The sequence below is a fragment of the Mustela putorius genome, unplaced genomic scaffold (assembly GCF_011764305.1).
Source record: "Mustela putorius furo isolate JIRA1106 unplaced genomic scaffold, ASM1176430v1.1 tig00000585_pilon_pilon_pilon, whole genome shotgun sequence".
In the NCBI taxonomy this organism is placed as follows: Eukaryota; Metazoa; Chordata; class Mammalia; order Carnivora; family Mustelidae; genus Mustela; species Mustela putorius.
This window is the reverse complement of record NW_025421424.1, coordinates 7596331-7621288: the sequence shown is the minus strand read 5'-3', so window position 1 is coordinate 7621288 and position 24958 is coordinate 7596331. Positions and strand designations below refer to the sequence as shown.

The following is a 24958-nucleotide window of genomic DNA, read 5'->3' as shown; positions in this document are numbered from 1 at the left end:
CTGAGCCACCCAAGTGCCCTACAATTAACCATTTTAAAGTGTACAATTCAGTGGCATTTCATGCATTCATAATGTTAACTAGCTGTATTTGACTCTTTCTCTTTAATCCCATGGTCGTGGCCTCTTTCCAAACTCTCCTTCCATCCAAGTCATTTCTGCTAGGACCCAGTCCCCCAAATGTCTTATTTTGATACAAAAAGAGAACAAGACCAGCAAGACTTACACCTGAAAGCAGGGAAGCCAGTTCCTACTTGCAATCCCACTCTTCAGCCCAGCAACCACCCAGCTTTAGTGGGGAGATGCTAGGGAACATGAGAAGTATGGGAGCCAAGAGGGGACCAAGCCTTTTTACCATACAGAGGAGGGACTCACTCACCTGTTATCATAACACAGGTGGGCACTTCATTTCACTGTTCTGTATACCACACTCATCTCTGCCTGGTTTTAGTTTCTAACCCCGTGGCTCCCTGGTGGTCTAGCGCAGACCAATAACTCCTTCCCAAGGAGTACTTGTCATGCTGAAGAGCTCTTGTCCATTGCATGTGATAATGTAATGGTGTTTTTAGTCTGTTCACATTTTGCATGGAAAAGGTACTTAAAGATAGTTACTAAAACCAAATAACATCTCACTGATGGCCTGGCTGAAACAGTGCTGTCTTCTTTAAGTCCCTGTTCGGTCAATAGAGATACTTCTAGATGCATCTGTAGTGATCTCCAGACAGTAACTGCTATGTTTCTGACCATTAGTAATGCCACTTTGAGGACCAATCTCAGATTTGTTATAATTGTTCCTAATTTATTTCCTAAATTAGATTGTGAGGTCCCAGAGGACACAGAATATGCTTTATTCATCTCTTTATTCTGTCTAACTGAATGCCTGGTACTTATTATACAGTCAATAAATCCTGGAAGAAAATGTTTTTAAAAAGGTTCTATTTAGTCCCCATCATATATGCTGGGTCTGCCCTCTAGGAAACCAGTTCAGGGGCCAGAACAACTTTTCCTGGCTTATTGCTGTGAGAAGTGCTCAAGAGAGCAAAGTGATTCAGTTCATGATTTCCCAGGTGTAGCTGAAGCAGACAGCAGGAACCCAAACAGCTTCCTTGGGTATTAGGAACTGAATATAGGAATTGACCAGAGTAGATTCTGTCACCCATTTGGTTCAAACCATCCTTCCCAGTTTGTCGGTCACCACTCATACCAGGAAAGATCTTTTGTAGGAATCACATTGCTTCTTCCTCCTCACCATGCCACTTGATCTTACCAAGATCCACAGGGACCATCTCACTGCAAATCCTCTGGCCACTTTTCCATCTGTATTCTCCTTTACTTCTCAGAACATTCAGATACCACCAATTAGCTCCTTTTCCCAGAAAAGCTCTCCTACTTCTCTCTCGTGTCACTTAAGAATGATTTTTGGCAGCAAAGAACAGAAAACTCGTCTAGCAGTGTTCTTGAAACATATGAATGTTTGTTTACTTAAAAAGTCCAGAAGCAGCGGGCAGTCCCAGTTCCATTCAGAAGCTTATTTCTGTCATCAAAGACTCCTTTCTGTCTCCTTTGCTGTCCTCCATCCTGACTGTCTTCATCTTTGTTTGCTGTCACATTTATGGTCACAAGATGGGTATGACAGCTCCACGCCTGGTGTTTTCACTCCTTTGTCTCAGCAAAAAGAGAGGCGGGGACAAAAGAATTTCTTCTGTGAAGGTCCTGTCTTTTTTATACAAAAAGAAAAATTTTCCTGCGAGCTTCCTACTAGACTTCCTTTCCTATTTCAGAACTGAGTCTATACCCACTCTTAGACTAGTCACTGGTGACAAGAACTGGAATTACCAGGATTGGTTTGGATCACTGTAATTCATTTCCTGATTTGGTGAGATGAAGTTACCTTCTTTGAAATCAAAGGATCTTCCTTCTGTCTGAACAAAACTGGGATCCTACTAATATGGAAGAAGTAACATAGAAAATAGCTTTTGGACAAGCATGGTGGAGACTGGCCTAATTTTTACTATGTCAAGTCTCTTGGGCACACAGATAGATTGTGTCATCTCCTAAGCATTGCAGCAGTATCCATGTTCCTGAGTTACCACCAGTGTGATGTGTGCAAAGTAGATCTATGTGTTTGCTACCTGCAGGCCTGGCCTATAAAAAATTCCTACATGGGATGGCTCAGTTGGTTAAGCAGCTGCCTTTGGCTCAGGTTATCATCTCAGGGTCCTGGGATTAAGCCCCGCATTGGACTCTCTGCCCAGCACGGAGTCGGCTTCTCCCTCCCTCTCTCTCTACGCTCTTTCTCCCAAGTAAATAAATAAAAATCTTTAAAAAAATACTTCCCACACAAATAATCCATATTTTCTCTTCCCTTTGTTTTTTTCTGGCCACATACAAAGCACTCAGTGGAGAAATCCAATGCTCCAAGGAATGGTGAACCTGCAAGAATCAAGATGAATGTGGAATATGTGAAAATTGGGCATGCTAAAAAAGACACAGGAGCGGGGTACCTGGGTGACTCAGTCGTTGGGCATCTGCCTTTGGCTCAGGTCATGATCCCAGGGTCCTGGGATCGAGCCCCGCACTAGGCTCCCTCTCAGTGGGAAGCATGCATCTCCCTCTCCCATTCCCCCTGCTTCTGTTTCCTCTCTTGTTGTGTCTCTCTCTGTCAAAATAAATAAATAAATAAAATCTTAAAAAAAAAAAAAAGACAAAGGAGCTTGAAAAGGCCCTCATTGACTAAATCTGGAAAATTTTATCATGCAAATAATTAAGGACTGTAAGGAATAAACCATTGAAAAACACAGTAATCCATGAGTCTATATCATTAATAGATAACTAATTAATTAATAAGAGATAAGGGAGGATTGGTACAAGTAAGAACCATCAATAGATGCTAAATCTATGGGAACACATTTGATGAGGAGCAGGATATTTGCAGGGTCTAAGATGTCTCCCCATGGATTGCTTATTACAGGGAAAAAAATAGTAAATATACTGTGGAGGAATCAGACACCTCAACAAGGTGACTAAAATTATCATCACCCATTGAGGGAGAGAGTCATCATCTGACCTTGGGTTTGATATCCTGAGAAGGACACAATATCACAATATCACAATAGTATTCTGGCCAGAAATGGATAACTGGGATCTAATAATGAATAAAGGTGAGACAAACATAAACAACAAATTGGAAATGAGGGACATTCTCTTGTCCAAAGGGGGTGGGCTGTACCCTTCAAAAATATCAAAGACAAAGAAAAGCTAAGGAACTGATACAGATTAAAGGAGACTAAAGAGACATGCAATATATGGATCCTCTTATTCGAAGGGGAAAATGGGTAAGAATGACATTATTGGATTAATTGATGAAATTTGGAATATGGATGTAGATTGAAGTATGGTATCAATGTTAAGTCTCCTGGAATAGATAACTGTACATGTTGTGTATGTAAAAGAATGTACATATTCTTAGGACATTGAAGTATTAAGGGATAAAGGGGCATGGTAGATGCCATTTACTTTCAAATGGTCAGAAAAAAATGGGTGTATGTGTGCTATCTATTTGAGACTGCAAGTGTTAGAGCAAAAGGGGCAATCAACAAATCCAAATTAATCAACAAATCCAAGTAAAGGATATATGGGTGCTCTTTTTATTATCAACTTCTCTGTGTGTTTGGAATTATTTCCAAGTAAAAAAGTTTTCTGGGATCTAGATTTTAAAAAACCACTGAGGATGCCCTCTTGTTTCAAAGGCTTTTTTCATGTTCTGCCTCTTATCCTTTCCTTCAGACCTTTTGTCTCACCTGGTTTCCCCCAGTTTTACAACTGTCAGCTTCTACTTGAATTCTCTCTCTCTCTCTCTTTTTTTTCCTGGACCCTTGGATTCACTATTTGTTCGGATAATTGGACAAGTTTTTTGATTCAACTTCTCCTGTGACTCAGCCTTTGGGTCAGCTTCTCCTACTTGGTCTTCAGTAATGCAGCTCCCGAGCGAGTACTTCCTGTCTGCAACACTGAACCTAGGCTCTAGGCCACAGAGAAATATCATACCCTAGGTCAGATTCAATGCTTCCAACTAGCAACAGCTCCCTCTCTAGCGGCACTCATTTTGTCTAGGAGGAAAGAGTTCTCCTCTCTGACCCCTTCTCTCTAGGGTCTCTGCTTGACCAAACCTTCATCATAGCCTTCTAATTAGTCTGTTTCTCTAGTCTTTACATGTCCCAGCCAGCCATCCTTCTTCACTGCCACTGCCTCTCTCTTTAAAGCAGATTCCTTCATATTACCTGTTTGGCTAAACCTCTAAGAGTTCTTCATGGCCTTTAAAATCTGACTCAACTCAATTTACTAAGTCCGTATCTTGCCACTTCTCTGCTGAAGGGTCGGCTCTTTCAGACCATGGACCATGTATTTTCTTTTTTGTATCTTTAATTTCCAATATAGTGCCTGGCACACAAATATACTCAATAGACATTTGCTGAAGGGACAAATGAACCCAGCTACATTAAACTTGCAACTTCTTTGACCATGCCCTGTTTAAATTAAATATCTCCTTTTCTGGAGTCTTCTTCAGCTCAGCTCTGTCATTCAAGTCTTATATATGTCACTATGCATTTTTTTTCCTTGTTGACTGTGAGCCAAGGGAATGTCTTATTCATTTTGCATCTGACCCAGTATCTAGGAGAATGCCTGGAATAGAGGAGGCATACAGTTTGTTGGATGGATGAATGTATATTAGAGAGGGGGAAATAATAGATTTTGAGAAGGTCTCCATGTAGTGAGGCCGACTGAAGGAATGACCCAAGAACCATGAACATAGATCAGCAAGTACAAATAAGGTACAGGGAAGTAAATACACAGATGATGATGCAGAATTAAATAATTAGAATAAAATGGGAGTCAATCAGGAAAGGTTCCCTCAAGATGGACTTTGAGATGTGTTTGAAATGAGTAAAGGGACATAATTTGAGATAATAGGAGGCTAGAAGCATGTCACTGAGTTTGGTTGAGCCAAGTCATGGTAAGTAATTAGTGTGTTTGAAGCCTGCTTTTAGAGCAGGATCTGTTCTACTCCAGAGCTCAAGTACTGCCTTTTTCCTGGCTCCTCCCCAAGTGGGCATGCTCACCCACTCTCTGTATTTTGATGTTTCCCAGGTCAGCCCAATGTAGGACTTTATGTTCTCAGTTCCTGTGAAAATAAGCAAACAAAACTGCCCCGTGGGATTGAACACTTGCTAACCTTGGTCCTCTAGGGAAATAAACTTCCCTTTTCCCAATAAAACAGAACTGCTCTTAGTGATGTTAAGCCAGAAAAGAAACCTTAACGAACATACTAACGTAGTATTACCACTTCTTCACAAGAGTATTAGCACATCTTCACTTTTTTTTTTTCTTTTTGTGAGGAGATGGAGATCCAAATAGGTCAAGAATGTATACAAGTGAGATCTGAGAAATACAGGGTAATAGCAGAATCTTGACTTTGCCACTTCTGTCCCCCTCCTCAAAGAGTATATGCAAACAACCATGATGCTGGACGGTCACTTTGTAGGGCTCAGATCATTGCTGCCTCCAGCACTTTGCAGGATAGAAAAAATAAACAGGTTATACTACTGTCTCTAAAAATGGTCCCCACTTTAGGAACAAGAACATTTTACACAGCGGGAGGTGCTTCTGAAGTCCTAGGGAGAGAATCTCTTGACTTGGGGAGATGGCAACAGTCTTTCTTTTAGGATAACCTAGTTTTTACAGTGTCCATTTTTTTTTTCTGAATGCTGTGTGTCCAATGCACTCCCGTTCCTGAATACGCAGTCTTACTGTCTTCTGCTCGAGGCAAGAACGTTATGGTAGCATTCGCTCACTGCACGTTTTGAGGGGCTGGGTCCAGAGCACAGCTGCTCCTTCTCACCTCGCAATGCACACAGTTTTCCTATGGCGGGCAGCGGTAGTCCTGATGTACGAGGCTTCCAGATCCCGTGCACGGATGCCACTCTGCCAGAACGTCTCTAGATGGCAACGAAACGTTTAAGCCTAAACTGAGGTAATTCCTCACCAGCAGGGGGGCTTCCCGGGTAGGCACTGCTTCGCCGCGCGCAGCCCAATCTCTGGGGGAGTCACACTAGACTGTGGTGATGTCACACTGGCTGGGATGACATTTCACAGCTGGACCCCCTCCCCCCCAACCGCCACCAAGCACCTTTAAATCATCGCGGAGTCTGTAGCGCGGAGGCGGCGGGGAATCCGGCCCCCGCACTCGATCCACGCTGGCTCCCCACGGAGGCCCCCCCACTCCCACCCCCATCTGTACTATGCTGTCCTCCTAATCCGCCCGCTCCTCGACACTTCCGCCTCAGTAGGTGTCATGGCGCTGGACTGTGAATGGTTCCCGCGGGGCGGGGCCGCCGGATGGGGGCGGCCGCTCGGCGCTCGGCTCGTCGGGTCTGGCGACAACGGCGGCTGCGGAGCGAGGGGCCCGGCGGTGGCCCCGGACGGCAGCGGGAGGCCGAGGCGGGAGCGCGCGGGGCTGAGGCGGCGGCGGCGGCGGCCAGGGGCCGGGCGGCGGAGCGGGCGGGAGGCTGAGGGGGCTCCCCCCGCGGGACGGGCGCGGGGACGGCTCCGGGGGGCGGGGGCCGGGGCCCGGGCCGGCTCGCGCGGGGGGTATGATGACCCGGCGACGGGGCCCCGGATCTCGTCTCCTCCGCCGCCTCCTCGCGGCAGCCCCAGCTCGCGGCTGAGAACCAGACCCACCGGCGGTGAGTCGGACCGGGCGGGAAGGGGCCTCGGCAGGGAGCAAGCTCCCATCCGCTTCCCGAGGCGGGGTCGGGAGGGCCGCGGGCTCTCAGGGGCGCCCGGCCTGCGGGGGGCGCCTCCCTGGGCGCGCCCCCACCCGGGACGCGGTGCCCCGTCCGGCGGCCCGGCCGCTAGCGGCCGCGGAGGAGCTTGCGTTCCCGGGAAAGCGAGGAGGCTCCGGGCTTGTTTTCGGGGCAACTCCCCCTGCCTCCTGCCACTTCTCTTTGGGGCGTGTTGTTGTCTTCAGATGACAGGGGGCCGCCTTGCGCCTCCTCACCCGGCCGGTTTTTTCCCGGCCGTCGTGGCAGGTTCCCAGCGTGTGGCTTGTGCGTGTGTATTTCACAGCTCTGCTTATCACCATGGTTTTGGGTTATTTGTGCTCTTTGCGACCAGGAAGCGGTGTCTGGAAAGGACGGCGGTGGTGGTGGGGTGGGTGTGGAAGCTTTTCTATCCTCTCCGCTTCTGTTCTTTAATCGTTAGGTTTGTAATTTGTAATGATGGTGGAGACTACGTGGGACCAGCCCACCTAATGTGTGTCTGTGCAAGGCGGATTTAGAGGTCTGGCTCGGAGGGAAACTTTTGCTGTCTGTCGCCACTTTCCCAAAGCTTTCGTTTAAAGAAAAGAGAGAGAGAGAAAAGGTGAGGAAACAACCAAAAACTCTTGGGTAAGGCCCGTACTGTTCGCAGGTCTTTGGGAAAGAGGCCCTTTTTGTGTTTAGCAACCGGGACTTGGGGCTCGGTCTCCAAGAGCGCTGGTCTAACCTCCAGTTTGTTGTGGTGACCAACCGTGAGCACTGGCCTTGTGTTTATGCTGGGCGCGTTTTCTTTCCTGTTTAAGTGGGGGAAGGGAGGAGGGGCTCGAGAAGGGGAAAAAACAATCCTCAGCCTCCGTATGTCTTTCCTGCACGTAAAACCGTCCCTCAGCTGTAGAAAGACTCGTTTTGAGGAAGCCCTAGGTGCTTTTTCTTAGTGACACTTCGGGAATTTTCAGAAATTGCATCAAAATATTCATTTCAACTGTAGACTCTTCTGCCCAGTCTGTCCTTTATCTTATTTGTTCCCTAGTAACTGATGAAAACAGCAGCCTGGCTTCCTGCTCTTGATGAAATGGGGTTAAATTAAGTGGCTGATGCCCTCAGCAAAACCTACAATTTTGCTCTTGTTTGTGTAAAGCTATTTTTGATTCCTGGTCTGTAGTGTGTGTGTTTTGAAGATTGTAGAGATTTCAAGTCATTACAGGCTTTTACTTATATAGGTCTAAAGCTTTCTGAAAACATTTCAAAAATCTAACAAGTCCTGTTACCTATGATTTGGGATCTTTACATGTAATTACCCCAGAGATCTGTGTTACAATACTGGTATGATGGAAATATATCTGTGACTTTAAGATACTGTTCCTTGCTGGGAGGATATTTTAGTAAAGTAACTTGTGGTTGGAACTGTAGGCAGCCAAGCCAGTAAAGCATCTGATGAATAAAATGGTGAGTGAGATCTTGTAAATATGTATACTGGCTCTAGTTGGTAAGTAGGACTTCTGCTGGTGATACTCATAAATAGTTTATACCATTTTTGGATATTGTAGTTTTATGGATTGTAGAGTAAGTTGATTGGTAACTTGAGATTTAAAACCAAACCAAAACTCCCTCCTAAAAGAAAAAAAGATAATCTCAAAATTCACAATTCTCTGGAAAATAGAATTTCTTCATTCTGTGGTTTTGTTTTCACAAGCACAGTTCAGTCAGTAGTTGTGTTGGGAGAAATCAGTGAGCCAAACCTGCCTTGTAAACTTCTTACACTTGGAACTTGCACAACTTGTTGTTAGTTATATATTGTAACTGGTCTTTTTGTAATTTGAAGTAATTTTGCAAACATGAACTTCCTGATCTGCCCTTTTTCATTTTCACGACTGCATAAAGCAATCCATATGTTTTTAGCTTTTTTTTTTTTTTTCAAGTTTCAGTTATTTCTCCCTAGTCTCTTCCCTTACATTTCCCTTACATTGTGCCATTCTGAACACAACCCATCAAAATCATTTTTCCTTCAAGTACCACTTCAACAATCAGTGATTTGCTTTTTGGTTCCTTTTTTGTTCCTAACTTCACAGCTCCCTAAATGACTTATGTATTTTTGTACAGCATAAATTGGCTCTGTAAAAAAACCTTTTATATCCTGTTTTTATATTTTTCTCTTTCTTTTTCGTGTGTGTGTGTGTGTGTGTGTGTATGTGTGTTACATCACCTAAGCAACATTCTAAACTCCTAGAAGATAGGGAAGCTTATGTATATTTCTTTTGGATTCTTTAAGGACACCTGGTACGGTGCTTTCCCAGAGTGCTTAATGGAAAAGAATCAGAAGACCTGAATTCTTTGCCAGCATTACAACTCATTAGCTCTATGTAAAGCTTTTTTGCCTCTCTTGGGTCTCCTTTTTCTCACCTTGGAATTAGGGGGTTTTGGAAAGAGTCTCATCAAGTCCATTTTAGCTGTAAGAATCCCTGTACTTTTTTGCCAGTGTTTTTTGCTTCAGTCGAGTACATCTCCTTACTTGGAACAGTTTTTCATTTTTCCACATTCCCTAGCATACTGGCAAAAGTTATCTCATTAATCTGAAAGAAGTTATTCCACCTTCTATCTGCCAAAGTATTGTTACCTTATTTAAGTCCTCTTTTCCTTAGGTCTTTGCTGACTGATCTAAACAGGGTCATCTCAAGATTCATGTTCCATATTGATGTTTGCTTTGTTAATTTGACATTTTCCTTATGCTTGAAACTCCTTGAGGTATAGCTTTCTTCATTCTAAATTTTATAGGCCTTGTAAACTGTTGGGTGCATATACCAAGATCATACCTTTTTACCAAACACAAAAAATACATACTTTTTTTTTGTTCTATTGCTATAGATTCATCATTCCAAATAATGAAGAGCTTGAAATTTAGGAAAAGATATCCTGTCTAGAAGGATAGTTTACAAAATATTACAAAATATTGATTATATGGCTGTGAGTTACATAGAATTATAGAATTCCTCTTTCATCAGCTAACACCACTTATTCCACACCCTCTCTTTGCATACTAGTTGGGTAATTGGCTTGCTGGTGCCTTATGAAGGAAAGTGTTACAGGAAAGGGGTGGTGGGCTTTCATTCAAATAGTGTCCTTAGGGTTTCACGCCTATTTTTTCCTTCTGTATCACTACACTTAGAAAACTATTTTAGGTATTCTCTTGTAGGCAAGAGACTATAATTTCTATTTCAGTTGATTATTTCTCTAATTCAGTCAGTATGACACCTGAGATCCTCTTTTGTTTATATATATGGAGAAGAAAGATCTCTTTCTAGTCATTCATTCTAACAAACATTTGACATATACCGTATGTGATAGATGCTGGTGATACCCACCCCCCAAAGACACCTACTCTGGTATTTAGAATTACCCTTACAGAATTTGCAGTTTAGAAGAGAAGTCAACTTTTCTTTTTGAGATTGGGAGGGAGGAGGGGGAGGGGCAGAAAGAGAGAGAGAGCATCTTGGGCAGGCTTCACACCCGGTGTGGAGCCCGTTCCAGGACTCAGTCTCACAACCCTGAGATCACAACCTGGGCCAAAATCAAGAGTCAGACGCTTGACCAACTGAGCCACCCAGGCATCCCAAGAAGTCAGCTTTTAAATAGTCATACTTAGAATAACATTTAGGGTGGTCTCATGAGTTAATACGTGATCTGGCTCTTGTCTGCCTGCTTCTATTATTTTCTTCCTTATTCTGTTCCATCTACACTGCTCTCTTCTTCAAATAAGCCAAGAATGTGCCTTGTCACTAACTGTTCTCTTCCACTGGAATGGCTTCTTCTTGTCAGATCTTAGCTTAAGTGCCACCACCTTACAAGGCTTTCCTTGACCACCAAATCTAGAGTATCTCTGCCCCTCCCACCATCTCTGTCATATCATTGTGTTTTGTTTTCATCCATAGCATTATCTCTAGCTTCTGTTTTCTTGGGGGATATGTGTGTGTTGTTGTCTTCCCAGAAGAAAGTAAATTCCAGGAGACAAGGGATCTTGTCCATCTGGAACACCACTGTTATCCCTAGTTTCTAGAACAGTGCCAGGCAGACAAACTAGGTACTCAGTATATGTTTGTTAAATGAGTAAATGACATAAATAAGTACAGGTGTCATAAGTACCGAGAAGTGGTAGAGGATGCTGTGGGAGCCTTTACCAGGAAACCTAAGCTAGTATGAAGTGACCTGGGTGTATTTGTCAGCATAAGGCTGACTAACACATACATAATCTAGGAACATAGTTTTTCTTTCATGTGACATCCTGAAGTAAATGTTCCAGGTTCAAGTGAGCATTCTTGGTGGGCAGGTGGTTCTGCTCTTACAGGATCATTCAGAAACAGTTCTTTCCATCTTATTGCTCTGTCATCCTTGAGCATTGTTTCATGGTAGAAGCTGGGTCTCCATGAGTTTTTGCTGGTAGAAATGGAAAGGAACACAAAAAGCTGTACATTACTGTCTGTCTGTGAGAGGGGCTGATGAACATAGCCATGAGCCTGGGGTGTGAAGGAGAGAGTAGATTTTGATCCAAACCAACAGCCTATATAACCACACTGAAAAAATGGAGACTAACAGGATAAGTAGAAAAAGAGAAGACTAGGAGGGGACAGTGAAGTTCAGAGAGGAAATATTATGTGTAAAGGAACTAGGATGGGAGAAATCAGGCCTGCTCTAGGAACTCAGAAATTTAGTGCTACTGGAAATTTGGACATTTTGTACTTTATCTCAAGGTTTTAAGCAGGAGACAGATAAGCATTTTTTTAAAGTTTCATTTGTAAGGTGAAGAATGAGTTGGGAGAAAGGAGTTTTAAAAGGGGGCTTGAGAGTCCCATTTGGGGAAAGCAAGTTAGGCTGTTGAAATAGCCCAGGATTTTCAGCAGGGGTGGAGAAAAATGAGTGGAGTGGAGAGATAGATGGTGTTACGGTGAAGGAGTTTTCTTCCCAACACTACTCCTTGCTTTATTTTTACAGAATGTGTTTTCTTATTTACCTACCTTAATGATATGAATATTCTTCTCTTTTTCTTTTAAAGATTTTATTTATTTATTTGACAGACAGAGACCACAAGTAGGCAAAGAGGCAGGCAGAGAAAGAGGAAGGGAAGCAGGCTCCCTGATGAGCAGAGAGCCCGATGCGGGGCTCGATCCCAGGACCCTGGGATCATGACCTGAGCCGAAGGCAGAGGCTCAACCCACTGAGCCACCCAGGTGCCCCTGAATATTCTTTATATATCATCATGCTGGGGAAGATTTGTATCTGTGTACATGTCAGCTGAGGACAAGTGCCAGAGGAAGCAATCAATTTACAGTACTGATTTTAGGTTATTTAGGTCACCAATTGTTAAATTGTATCAAAGAGGCAAAGATGATGCTAAGCAAAAGCAGTAGGAATTTATTATTCCTACTAGAATAATAAATTATTCCTACTGGAAGATGTAAGTTACCTGGAAAGGAAGGGCAGAACACTGACAAATGATTACCTTGGTTGTCATAACTCACTTCTCCTTTCATAGTTATAATATTTGAATCCTTTGTAGTAATATTAGCTACCTGTAGTGCCCATAATGTGGGGCACCATGTAAATGTTCAGTAGATGTGACCACGGCAGGGAGTAGGGAAGCCTTTAATTTGAAAGCTGTATGTTCTAGCAAGACTCAGTTCTCTTTAGCAATAAGTACAAATGCTAGTAACCCTTTGCCTGTTAGTTCTAGTTCCCCATGAATACTGTGGTCAAATTTGTCAATATACTTGGATAGTTAAATCCTTGGAAATCAGATTTGAAATGAAAAGACGTTTATTACTGGAGTCAAACAAGAGAGGTGAAAGTAAATTCAAGAGGTGAAGAGAGGTGCAACATTTTTAGGAAATCCCAAGTAATTTATTGGGCACTGCTCTCCTGCGAATTGGTAATATTCGTAACTTAATAGAGTCTGATACATAGTAAGTTTTCTGCAGATGTTAATTCTGTTCCATATTTTTGTTGGGAAGGCCATACCCTAGGAAGAAAATTTCTTCCGCATTTTGCAGAGGCGGTTTTCTGGAACATAGTATCTTTATCTTATGTCTAAGAATGGCTGCTTTTAGCTGAATTTCAGGATGTTATATAGATAAGAGTGTTGATTTTTCTTTTTCTTTTTCTTTTTTTAAAGATTTTATTTATTATTAGAGAGAACATGAATAGTGGGGAGGGGCAAAAGGAGAGGGAAAAGCCAACTGCCCACTGAGTAGGGATCCTGACATGGAACTCAATCCCAGGACCCTGAGATCATGACCTGGAGGCAGATCCTTAACCAAGTGAGCCACCCAGGTGTCCCAAGAGTGTTGATTTTTCCAGGCAGGTTTGATTTTGTATTTTCTTCTCACCTTGTGCTTGTTGAGGTCAGGATGAGTCCCAGCCACACTGGCATAGTACTGACTTAGGTACCACACACCCTTACTGTGGGGAAAGCCAGTCAAATTCTGGGTTGTTCTTTCCCTATGGATAGACTTAAAAGTTTGTCATACTGAATAAGAATCACGTCCATTTATATCCTTAAGCTTTTAGAAAAATTCCTAGAACTTGTGCATTTTGCAGGGCTCACTGAGGACTTGAAACCATCCGTATCTGTTATTTTATTTATTGGGTGAAAAGTTGTCCATAACATTACTCTGGTAAATGCAGTATTTTAAAGTGTCTAGTTATGAACATATTTTTAAAAATTTGGTATTATACTTCATGAATTCTTTTTAGATTTATTAACTTTATAAGCTTTCATATTCCTTGATATAGCTACAAAGTGCAAATTTTGTATTCAATTCTTTTATCAAATACTTTTAGGCACATAAAGGTTGTGCTCCTGTTTCTTGATAGGTTGTTAAAATTAGTAGCTCAACAGATATGCAATGGAAAACAAATTTCAAAAATTTGCTTCCTTTCATTGTTTAAAAATTGGCTCAGTTTTATAATAGGTGAGAAGTATTTTTGCATATATTTTAATAGGTAAATTTTGTAAAGGTACACTTGGTCTCAGATTTTTCTTTTCATTTCTTTTTTAAAAAAGATTTTATTTATTTATTTATTTTTTGATAGAGAGAGACACAGCGAGAGAGGTAACACAAGCAGGGGGAGTGGGAGAGGGAAAACAGCCTTCCCAGGGAGCAGGGAGCTCCATGCGAGCTGGATCCCAGGACTCCGAACCAGGAGCCCGGGATCATGACCTGAGCCGAAGGCAGACGCTTAATGACTGAGCCACCCAGGCTCCCCTTTCTTTTATTTTAATTTGGTATTATGTCAGTGATAATAGGCAGAACAAGAGGACTTGTAAATTCGTAGCCTTGGAATTAAATTGCACTGGCTTTAGCTTTTAATTTACACTTTTTTTCTCCTCAGGATTCATATAAATTATGAAAACTCTCGTTTAAAGTAAATCCAGGCCACGTTTTAGAAATCAAAGGCTGAGGATTTGTTCTTCATTCCAGCTGTCTAGTCCAGTGCAGATGGTTTTTAGTTGCATTCAGGCACAAAGAAATGTACACATTGCTTTTTTATGTTCTGTAACATCCTTTGTCATGCTTCCTTCCTTTCTTGTGTGTGTTTATTCTCTTATGACTAGTAAAATTAAACTATGTGTAGTGGAGTGGAGACTCCCTCTATATCTCAAAGATGCACACAGAAAAGGGAGGGATATTTGAAAAATAAAACCAGGCATTTGAAAATCCTGAAGTTTAATATGAGTGGTAGGGAGTAGATAAGAGGTTGGTCGGCAGGGGTCGAAATCATCCAATAAATACTGCATGTCTGAATATTGCCAGAGTCTCTATGGTAGTTTCTGATGCTATAAGCAAAGAACAAGACCTGTATGGCACCTATCATGGAATTAACACTGTAGCTGGAGATGGGAGTAACATTGAGTAAATAATTTTGAGTTGTAAGGGAGGAACAGGATGCTGTGGGAGTGCATGGTGGGTGGGTGGGGGGTGGTAGTTGTGGGGTGTATGTGTGTGAGTGGTGTGTGTGTGTGTGTGTGTGTGTGTGAATGAATGGTTTTCTCAGAAGAAAATCTTATTAGATTATCACAATATTAGAGGGCCTTCCAAGAACTGAAAAGGGCAGTATGGGCAGGATGGCTGGCATGGAGGAATCAAGGTGAGGAGGTTCTGGAAGACAACAACCAGATTTTTGGAGAGTGTTTTAAGGCAGGTTGAGGATTTTGGACTTGATCCACAAAGCAGTGGAAAACCCTGAAGGCAGGGGGAGGAAGGTGGTTAAGAAAGAAAGAGCAGTCATCTGATTTGCACAGTTTAAAAACAAAGATCCCCAGAGTGCATTCAGGATTAGTTTGGAGGCTATTGGCTGTTTGAACTAGAATGGTCCCAAAAGGGGTAGGAAAAAAATGGCCGATTTTGAAATATACTTAGGAGGTAGAATTGGTAAGATTTGGTTATAGATTAGAGGTGGAGTAATAAGGGAGGAGGAAGATTCAGGATAATAATACTAAATGAACTCCAGGCACTGAGACTGTACATGTGTTAAACAGTTTAATTTTCAGAATAATCCCATGAATTAAGTATTATCACCAATTTATAGATGAGGAAACCGAGACTCATTGCCTCTCTGATTTTTGGCTTAAGATGTAGTATCATAATTGAGTTAGAAGACTAGGGGTTGGGTGGGGGCTCATAAGATTAATTTTGGACTTGTTAAATTTGGGATGTCTGCAGGATACCCAAATTGCAGTGTGGAATGTTATTTGGAAATAAGAATTTGGAGTTGAGGAGAGAGAAGTCTCGGTTAGAAATAAAGATTTGAGACTCTTTTGTAGATGACTAATCCTGGGAAGTAGTTATTGGGAAGAGGGAAAGTATGGACAAGAGAAGAATTAATATAGAGCCCCACAGCATCTGAGGGTTATATGATTGAGAAGGGGAAGATAAGTAGGAAATGGCTTGTTATGCTCTGTCAGTTGTTTCAACTTTTTTCTGAAAGTATTAGCTTTGGAAGTCTTGGGGTTTATTGAGTTTGAGGTGTTTATGGGATAGTCCAGGACAGAAAATTTGGCTGTTTTACTCCCTTTCTACATGTTTTTCTAAGAATAACTTCCTGTGGTTCTTCAGAAGATCCTCTCGATAGGCTTCACACCATCTTGTTTTGTGATCATTTTATCTGTGTCTCCTTACATTGTAGTGGACAGAGCTAGACACTATTAAAATAGTTAACTGAACAGAGTAGATAAGCATCCACTTTGTCCAGTACATTCTGGACACTATTTCTATGAATGTAGTTTAAGATTGAATTAGCTTTTGGGGTGTGTGTGGGGGGGGGGGAAACATTATTATATGTTTCTCTTACCAAATGAAAGTGTCTTTCACATACATGTGCTCCCACTAAACCTTGTATTTCTTATCCTTCTGCTTTGTGCTAGTCATATTTTGGACTATGTAGGATTCTCTATTCATGTTAAATTTCATCTGCTATTTTTGTCTTGTAGTTTCTACCCTATTGTGGTCTTTTTGAATCTGATACTTAGCAAATACTGAGTATCTGCCCAAATTTGAGTCCTGTCTAAATTTTGTAAGTGTGCCTTCTATGTCTCAATTTAAAGAGTTGATCAAAAAGCTCATCAGGGCAGGAGTGAACACAGAGCTATGGAATGAGCTCTCGGGCCAAAGAGCTTGGTGCTGCTACTTAGTAGCTGTGCTGTTTTGGGCAAATTACTTTATCCACTCTATATCTTAATTTCCTCATCTGTAAAGTGTAAATAATAGTATCTCTTCCAAAGAGTTGTGGTGACAATTAAAAGAGTAATGTATGTGAAGTGCTTAGACGACTACTTGACACATAGTAAGTGATCAGTGTTCTAAGCCATTATTATTATTATGGTTATTATTTTATAAACTGTTATAGATGTTATGCTCTTTTAACAATATGACCAACTGTTGCTGAGTCTTGAAGAGTGATTAAGAGTGTGAGATTGACCAAAAAATTGATCCTTCTGTAATAGGAAATGTGTTTTGGAAAATGTATAAAATAAAACCCCAGGCAGGTAGTTATACTTTATTTGTGGTTTTTCTAAACTAAAAGTCTTCTGCTCTGTTAATTGAGGGGTTGTGTAAAATTGAGGGTCTAATTCTTGCTCTCTCTCAACGTAGGTATGGCATCACAGCTGCAGGTGTTTTCCCCCCCATCAGTGTCGTCGAGTGCCTTCTGCAGTGCGAAGAAACTGAAAATAGAGCCCTCTGGCTGGGATGTTTCTGGACAGAGCAGCAACGACAAATATTATACCCACAGCAAAACCCTCCCAGCCACACAAGGGCAAGCCAACTCCTCTCACCAGGTAGCAAATTTCAACATCCCTGCCTACGACCAGGGCCTCCTCCTTCCAGCTCCTGCAGTGGAGCATATTGTTGTAACAGCTGCTGATAGCTCGGCCAGTGCTGCTCCATCAACCTTCCAAAGCAGCCAGACCCTGACTCACAGAAACAACGTTTCTTTGCTTGAGCCATATCAAAAATGTGGATTGAAAAGAAAAAGTGAGGAAGTTGACAGCAACGGTAGCGTGCAAATCATAGAAGAACATCCCCCTCTCATGCTGCAAAACAGGACTGTGGTGGGTGCTGCTGCCACGACCACCACTGTGACCACAAAGAGTAGCAGTTCCAGTGGAGAAGGGGACTACCAGCTGGTCCAGCATGAGATCCTTTGCTCTATGACCAATAGCTATGAAGTGTTGGAGTTCCTAGGCCGGGGAACATTTGGACAGGTGGCTAAGTGCTGGAAGCGGAGCACGAAGGAAATTGTGGCTATTAAAATCTTGAAGAACCACCCCTCCTATGCCAGACAAGGACAGATTGAAGTGAGCATCCTTTCTCGCCTAAGCAGTGAAAATGCTGATGAGTATAATTTTGTTCGTTCTTATGAGTGCTTTCAGCATAAGAATCACACCTGCCTTGTGTTTGAGATGCTGGAGCAGAACTTGTATGATTTTCTAAAGCAGAACAAGTTTAGCCCACTGCCACTCAAGTACATCAGACCAATCTTGCAGCAGGTGGCCACAGCCCTGATGAAGCTCAAGAGCCTTGGTCTGATTCACGCTGACCTTAAGCCTGAAAACATAATGCTGGTCGATCCAGTGCGCCAACCCTACCGAGTGAAGGTCATTGACTTTGGTTCTGCTAGTCACGTTTCCAAAGCTGTGTGCTCAACCTACTTACAGTCACGTTACTACAGGCAAGTGGCAAATGCTAAAAAAGCATATCTTAGACTAGAGATCTGTCTCTGTATTTAACATATATTACATAGAGTTACATATAACAAACAATGAGTTTATTTACAGATTCTAAAGTAGAATAGGATAATATGTTTTACTTCATTCCTTGTCTGGCATTCCTATATGTAATATTTTCTTATTTCTGAAGTTATTATTTAACACTAGAAAATCTAATTCAGTCCGATTGTGAAGGTTGTTCCTTGTTGAATTATACTAGCATCTGGTTCCTTCTTTAGTACCATTATACCTAGTTTTCCCATTTTAAAGAGTCTTTAAAAATATAAAGATGTTTACTTACTTGTAATGAATTTGGGCATATGCTGCTACTTTTTTCAAGTTCCTTTCTTGGCAGGTAAGATGCCTTGGGCATAATTCCAGGTTTAACTCTAGCAACATTTCATTCTTTGACATTTTCTTTCTTTTGTAATAGAATTGGATCTGATGATTGCTAAGGGTACTTCCTGTTTTAACATCTCCATAATAGTTCGAACTTAATCAGTTATGACCTTATTTGGTTATCCTAGAATGTCCTTGACCCAAGTGCCTTATACTTTAGTGATTTATATTTCCAGATTGGTGTGTCTAACAAAGCTGCCTTTTTAGTATATAATGATTATTAGGACAGCTCTTAAATGTCGGTATATATAATGTTGTCTGTGCTATAACCAAGAAGATTTACTGAAAGAAAAGGGGTAAGTCTTCTTAAATGAGCTTTTATTTCCTCAGTACCTCATTTATTTATCTATTTGTCTAGTTACAAATTTTAAGGAATTTGATACTTAATTTTAATGATCAATTAAATACAATTGCCCACTCACCCAATCAAGAAGTGAAACAATAAACAAAAAAAATAGGTAATCCAATGTGTTTATCAGGAGATATATCAAGAGATAATCTGTCAAATGCCTATATTAACTTTTGAGTAAATAGAAAGTCTGAGCTTAGAATTTTATGTAGTGTGAAAATAATAGGATATTTTAATCTGTACAAGGTTCAGAAGAGATGCCATCTCTTTACACATCTCTTTACATCTCTTTACACATCTAATTGTGTAAAATCTGCCTAACATGAAGTTTACCATTTTAACGATTTTTAAATGAACCATTCAGTGTCATTAAGGATATTCACCGTGTTGTGTAACTATCACCACTACTAAATTTTATTTATCACCCAAAACAGAAGCTCTGTGACCATTGAGTATTAACTCCCACCTTTCTCCTACCCTTGGTATCCTCTATTTGACTTTGTGTCTCTATGCATTTGCCTATCTAGATACTGCATGTAAGTGGAATTATACAATATTTGATATTTGTCCCTTTGTGTCTGGTTTATTTCACTTAGCATAATGTTTCCAAGGTTAAGTCATACTATCAAATATATCAGAATTTCATTCCTTTTCATGACTAAATAATATTCTGGTGCATGTATGTATTAGATTTTGTTTACCCATTCTCTTGGGTTTCCAGATTTTTGGCTATTATGAATAATGCTACAAAGAACATTAGCGTTCAAGAGCTTAAGTCCCTGTTTTCCATTCTTTTGGTGGGTATATAGCCAAAAGTAGAATTGCTGGATCATATGGTAATTCTATGTTTAACTTTTTGAGGAACCACCAAACTATTTTCCACTAGTAATGAATAAAGATTCCAGTTTCTCCACCTCCTCATCAACAGCTTTTTTCCCCTTTTTTTCTTTTTTGAAGTCGGGGGGATAATAGCCATTCTTATGTGTATGAAATGGTATTCATGTGGTTTTGATTTACATTTCCCTAATGAGTAATGATGCTGAGAATCTTTTCACTTATTTTTTTATTTTATTTTATTTTATTTTTTAAGGTTTTATTTATTTATTTGACAGAGAGAATGGGAACATAAGTAGGGGGAGTGGGAGAGGGAGAAGCAAGCTTCCTGTGTTGCTGGGAGCCTGATGCAGGGCTTGATCCCAGGACCCTGGGATCATGACCTGAGCTGAAGGGAGACGCTTAATGACTGAGCCACCCAGGTGCCCCGACCATCTTTTCATTTATTGCACATCTGTGTATCTTCGGGGAAATGTCTGTTCAAGTCCTTTGTCCATTTTTGAATTAGATTTTTTTTTTTGGTTGAGTTTTAAGAGTTCTTTATATATTCTAAGTATTAATCCCTCTGCAGATAGTTGATTTGCAAATGTATTCTCTCATTCCATTGTGTTACCTATTTACTTTGTCAGTGGTATTTGCACAGAAGTTTTAAATTTTATTGAAGTTCAGTTGGTGTTTTTTGTTGCTTATACTTTTGGTATTCTTTCTAAGAAATCATTGTCAAACTGATGTCATGAAACTTTTTCCCATTTGTTTTCCTGTAAGAGTTCTATAGTTTTTAGCTCTTACTTAAAAGAATGTAAGAATACAGACATAGATAGCTCTTATAGTTGGGTCTTTGGTCTATTTTTAGGTTAACTTTTGTATATGGTGTAAGTTAGGGATTCGGTTTCATTCTTTTGCCTATGAATATTCAGTTTTCCTAGCACCATTTGCTTAAAAGACTATCTTTTCTCTATTGAAAGGTCTTGACATTTGTCATAATTCATTGACCACAAATACAGGGGTTTATTTCTTGGCTCTCTCCTCTCTTCTATTGGTCTGTATGTCTGTCTTTATGCCAGTACCACACTGTCTTGATTACCAGTAGCTTGGTAGTAAGTTTTAAAAATTTAAAATCAAGTTTTGGCTATTTGGAGTCTCTTGAAATTCCATATGAATTTTAGGATGGATTCTTCTATTTTTACAAAAAACATCATTGGTTTTTGAAGGGATTGCACTGAATCTGTAAATCACTTTGGGTAGTAATGACATCATCACAGCATTATGTCTTCCAATCCATTCTTCTCTATTTTTATCTTTTCCTTTTATAGTTTTGTAAAACTCTGATTATTTCTTGAGTGAGATGGAGTAAAGAGATTCCTACGGCCTTGGTTTCTCATTTCATTATGCTCTAGGCAGTTTGGCTATTTTTGCAACTCTCACCTCCATTTAGTTAGTTATTCACGACTTAGAAGATTTAGGTTCTGATTGCTTTTTCTTTTAGTATTCTCCTTTGAGCAATCCCACCACCACCCACTCAGGTATATATACAGAAACACTCTACAGGTGCACTTAAGAGCTCAGTTCTGCATCTTGACTTTGGAGCACTGGGGAGGTAGGAGGAAGGGCACTGCTGAAGGGTGTGGAGGTTGATCAGCTCTTGCTTCTCCATCTCTTCTCCAGTCAGTGCCTGCAGGTGTTCTTTAACTCATAGCCTTATCTGTGGTAACGGAAGCCAATGTTAAGATTGAAAAGCAATTAGAAGTAAGAATTATTTTGTGAAATAATTTTAATGGAATTTTCTCTTAAAGGGTAAAGGAGATTTGAAGGGTAAATAGTTCTGGCTGCTTAGCTTTCTCTAATAACTAACTCATTTGAATAATTTTCAGTGTTAGGTTGCTGGTCTTTGCCCCTTTTCCTATCCTTTTGATGTACTTTTTTTTTTTTTTTTTTTATTTTATTTGAGAGAGAGAGAGCATGAGCTACAGGGAGAGGGAGAGAGAAGCAGACTCCCTGCTAGGCAGGAAGCCAGATGTGGGGCTGGATCCCAGGATGAAGGCAAATGCTTAACTGACTGAGTCACCCAGGTGTCCCTTGATTAATTTTTTTTAAAGGTTTTATTTATTTGAGAGAGGGGGAGAACACATAGGAAGAGTGAGAAGGAGAAGCAGACTCCCTGCCAAGCAGAGAGCCCAACATGGGGCTCATGGGGCTTGACCTAGGACATTAAGATCATGACATAAGCCAAAGGCAGATGCTTAACTGACTGAGCCACCCAAGCACCCTATCCTTTTGATTTAATTTCAGCTGTCATTTGAGTAATTCGATTATGTTTTGTTTTTATAAGAAATACGATTTTCAGATTTTTAAGTCCACTGGTAATTACTCTTCAACAAGTCATCCTGGCGATTCATTGCATTTAGTTCTCAACTAGAGGAGTAATTGTGACTGGAGCTCAGTTTACCCCTTAAAAACAGGAGTTCTTTCTGCATATTACTGAGTAATTACTGTGCATACTGAAGTTCAGTATCCAGGGCTTAACTGCATTTAGGGTTTTTTTTTTCCATTTGAAATTTAACATGAATATGCTCTTATGTCACAGTAATACTTGATAATGAACCTCAGGCCAATGGAATAGCAGCTCAGGCATTCTTTCTTTACCATTAATTTTATCCACAGTGGTCCTCTTTGCATTGCACTTAGAGTCTGTTAAGTCCTCACCCTGGTGTCTTTTAGAAAACCTCTGTGAAATCTCTTTGGCCAGGGAAGCATCCTGGCTCCAAAGCCAGACTTCCTCTTACCTTCCTTTTTAGTTTACATTGCTTCATCTTCTGATTACATGCCAAAATATTATCAGTTGACATAAATTTTTGCCACCATACTTCTCTTTTGGCCATCGGCTTGGCATTTATGTCTTAGCCAATGGAAATAATATATTTTATTTCCTGGACGCTATAATTGTGTTTGCCGACTACTTCCAAAGAAGTTGCTGTCTTTGGGGCTTGAGTTTAGGCACAAGGGTTTGCCATGTTTACAAGCTTAGTACTTTTCCATTCTGAACAAATTAACTGGCTTTATTAAAGTTGAGATCACTGTATTTGTTATATATGGAAGGACAAGGGCTAGAGAAGGAAAGCATATTTTCAGTTTAACATAGACAAATAAACAGTTTCACCTAAGCCACAGATGCAGGAAGTTAGGCTTTATGTAATATCTCTGATCTGGTAAGTAAGTTTGATGCCTCTGAGATGGGCAGGAAGAAACAAGAGTGCTCATGACAATGAGCAGGGTTTAATTTGTTCTGTTAAGTGATCCTAACCACAACTTGCTCCATGTTCTAGTGAAATAATGCTTTATGGCTTTGGAGGGATTTTTTAGTTTAAAGAAATTTGAAGTTGGAAAATCAAAAGGCAAGAATTGCTATTTCTGCCACCTGGTTTTAGTCATTACAGCCTGCTTAGTATTTGTTCTTAAAGGATGGGATGTATTTTCAAAGAGGAGACCCACTAAGTCCAAAGTACAGTTAATGCCATTTTCCTACAAAAGTGAATACTGCCAGTTTGGGTTTTTTCCCTCTCTTCCATGTGTTTCTATAGGTCATCTTTTTAAATGTTCAGTTGTTAGAATGTCAGAGCTGGAGTGGGACCTAGAAGAGTAATTAACCTCACTCAGCCTCCCTAACAGATGAAGTATAAGCAGAATTTTAGTGTTGAGAGTTTATGTTGAAGGACTGAGAGATAATGGAAGGCAAGGGGAAAGATGATACAGTAATGAAGATAGCACCAAGAATTATAATCTGAATTCAGAGTTTAAAACATTCAGTCTTTAGAGGTGAGCCTGCTTTAAATGTTCTGTTCAGTAAAAGAAAAGAACCTCAGTCTTTTTGCTTCCTAGAGTTTAGGTCAGACAGTATTTCTAGTTTCTAATGATAGTGAAAATCCCTCACTAGACTGAGCAACCTTATTTTATTTTTACTTTCTTTTTTTTTTCTTTGATACTTAACTTTTTGTATGGTAGATGTGGTAGAGTTACTGTTTTAAGTGAGTTTTTGCTGGAAATCCTTAGCTGCTTTTGTTACTCCGGAAGCAGAGTGAGACCAAATGGAAAAACTGATTCCAGTCAGTCTTTAGGGGATTTTTTTGTCTAATGAGGCTTGGGGGCTGGAATTAATGTTTTTCTTAATTTCCCTGAAACTTTAAGCTTTGGAAGCCTAATAGTTATCACATATTTTTGCTACCTTTCTAAAGAAATAAGTTATTGGGTGGCCTGCCCCTCCCTATGACCTACCTTTGGATTTTAAAATGTCTTCCTGGAATAGTGGGAATGGCAAAAATCAATCTGCTGCTCTTCAACTGATGCTTAGGAATGTTCTAAGCCCAGTTTTTATTTTGGCACAAAGCCATTTGCATGCTCCCTGCCAGCTATTTTTGGCACTGTCATGAACTTGGAAATTAATGATTCTGCTCACTGAAAGTAAAAATTTTGTCCCCTTTTCAATTTTAGAAAAGCTTTTATGTTTCTGGATACTCTTATGCTCTAGTTTATTAATGCTGTTAAACTTGTGCCATCTTAAAAACATGCTACCATGATTGGGATTTAATTAAACTCTGAAATTTCATCAGTAATATGTCGCTCTAGCCACCTGCAACAGGAATATCCCTTTCGAAGTTTGTTTCTTTGGCTAACAAAACCACAGTTCACATCAATTAGTATAAAAACTGGTGATACTAGTCTTTCCACAGATAGCTGTCAAATAGTGAAGTCTTAGCAGGCCTGGATCAGTCTTATGCTGTTCCTGTTCTAGGATCAGGAAAGCCTTTGGATCCTGTGAAGTCCTCTTATTTACCTTATTTTCTAAGGGCTACTTACTTAGAAAATTACTTCGGGGAGGATATTCTTATTTAAGGAAATACCCTTTATACAGCCCCTGCTCAGTTCTCCCTGCCCCAGAGCAGCAGCGTGCACATAATATTTAAAAGTTGGAGAAATCTAGGCACTCCATGAGGGGACACAGTCTGTTAAAGGGCTCCTTGTGGAGACAGATCTGCCAAGGGGTCTGGATTTGGTGTGCCCTTCCTTACAGATTCTAATTCTGTGACTTGTAAGAAGGAAGGAAGTTGTCTGGAGATGATGATAAAATGTTTACGAGCTCAGCTCTTAGATTCAGATTGCCTGTGCTCCATCAGTTAGTAATTGTGTGGCCTTGGGTGAGTTACTTCTCAGTGCCCAGTTTCTTCATCTGTAAAATGGAGGATCCTTTATTACGTAGCATCTAAGATACCATTGATTAGAGGTTGAAACATTTATATACCAATAAGGTAAATGCAC

General features: G+C 40.6%; 1 protein-coding gene and 1 long non-coding RNA gene across 8 annotated transcripts in view; one reads left to right on the top strand and one right to left on the bottom strand.

Moving 5' to 3' along the window:
• Positions 1-3621: 3621 nt before the first annotated feature.
• On the bottom strand, positions 3622-6317 carry LOC123392534. Its single transcript, XR_006607274.1, has 2 exons — positions 6185-6317; positions 3622-5993 (listed from the first exon to the last, which is right to left on the bottom strand). It is a non-coding gene; the product is annotated as an uncharacterized LOC123392534 (long non-coding RNA).
• The window catches only part of HIPK1 (homeodomain interacting protein kinase 1), a 52021-nt gene continuing 33299 nt past the window's right edge, over positions 6237-24958 (top strand). For 4 of the 7 annotated variants that reach the window (XM_045081882.1, XM_045081881.1, XM_045081879.1 and 1 more), the window contains exons 1-2: positions 6586-6740; positions 16952-18029. In XM_045081882.1, the coding sequence (XP_044937817.1) occupies positions 16954-18029 (1076 nt within the window). In that variant the 5' untranslated portion in view covers positions 6586-6740; positions 16952-16953. Of the gene's footprint in view, positions 6341-6585; positions 6741-7257; positions 7417-16951; positions 18030-24958 lie in introns of those variants that run through there. The other 3 variants (XM_045081880.1, XM_045081884.1, XM_004769851.3) reach the window with 3 other exon arrangements.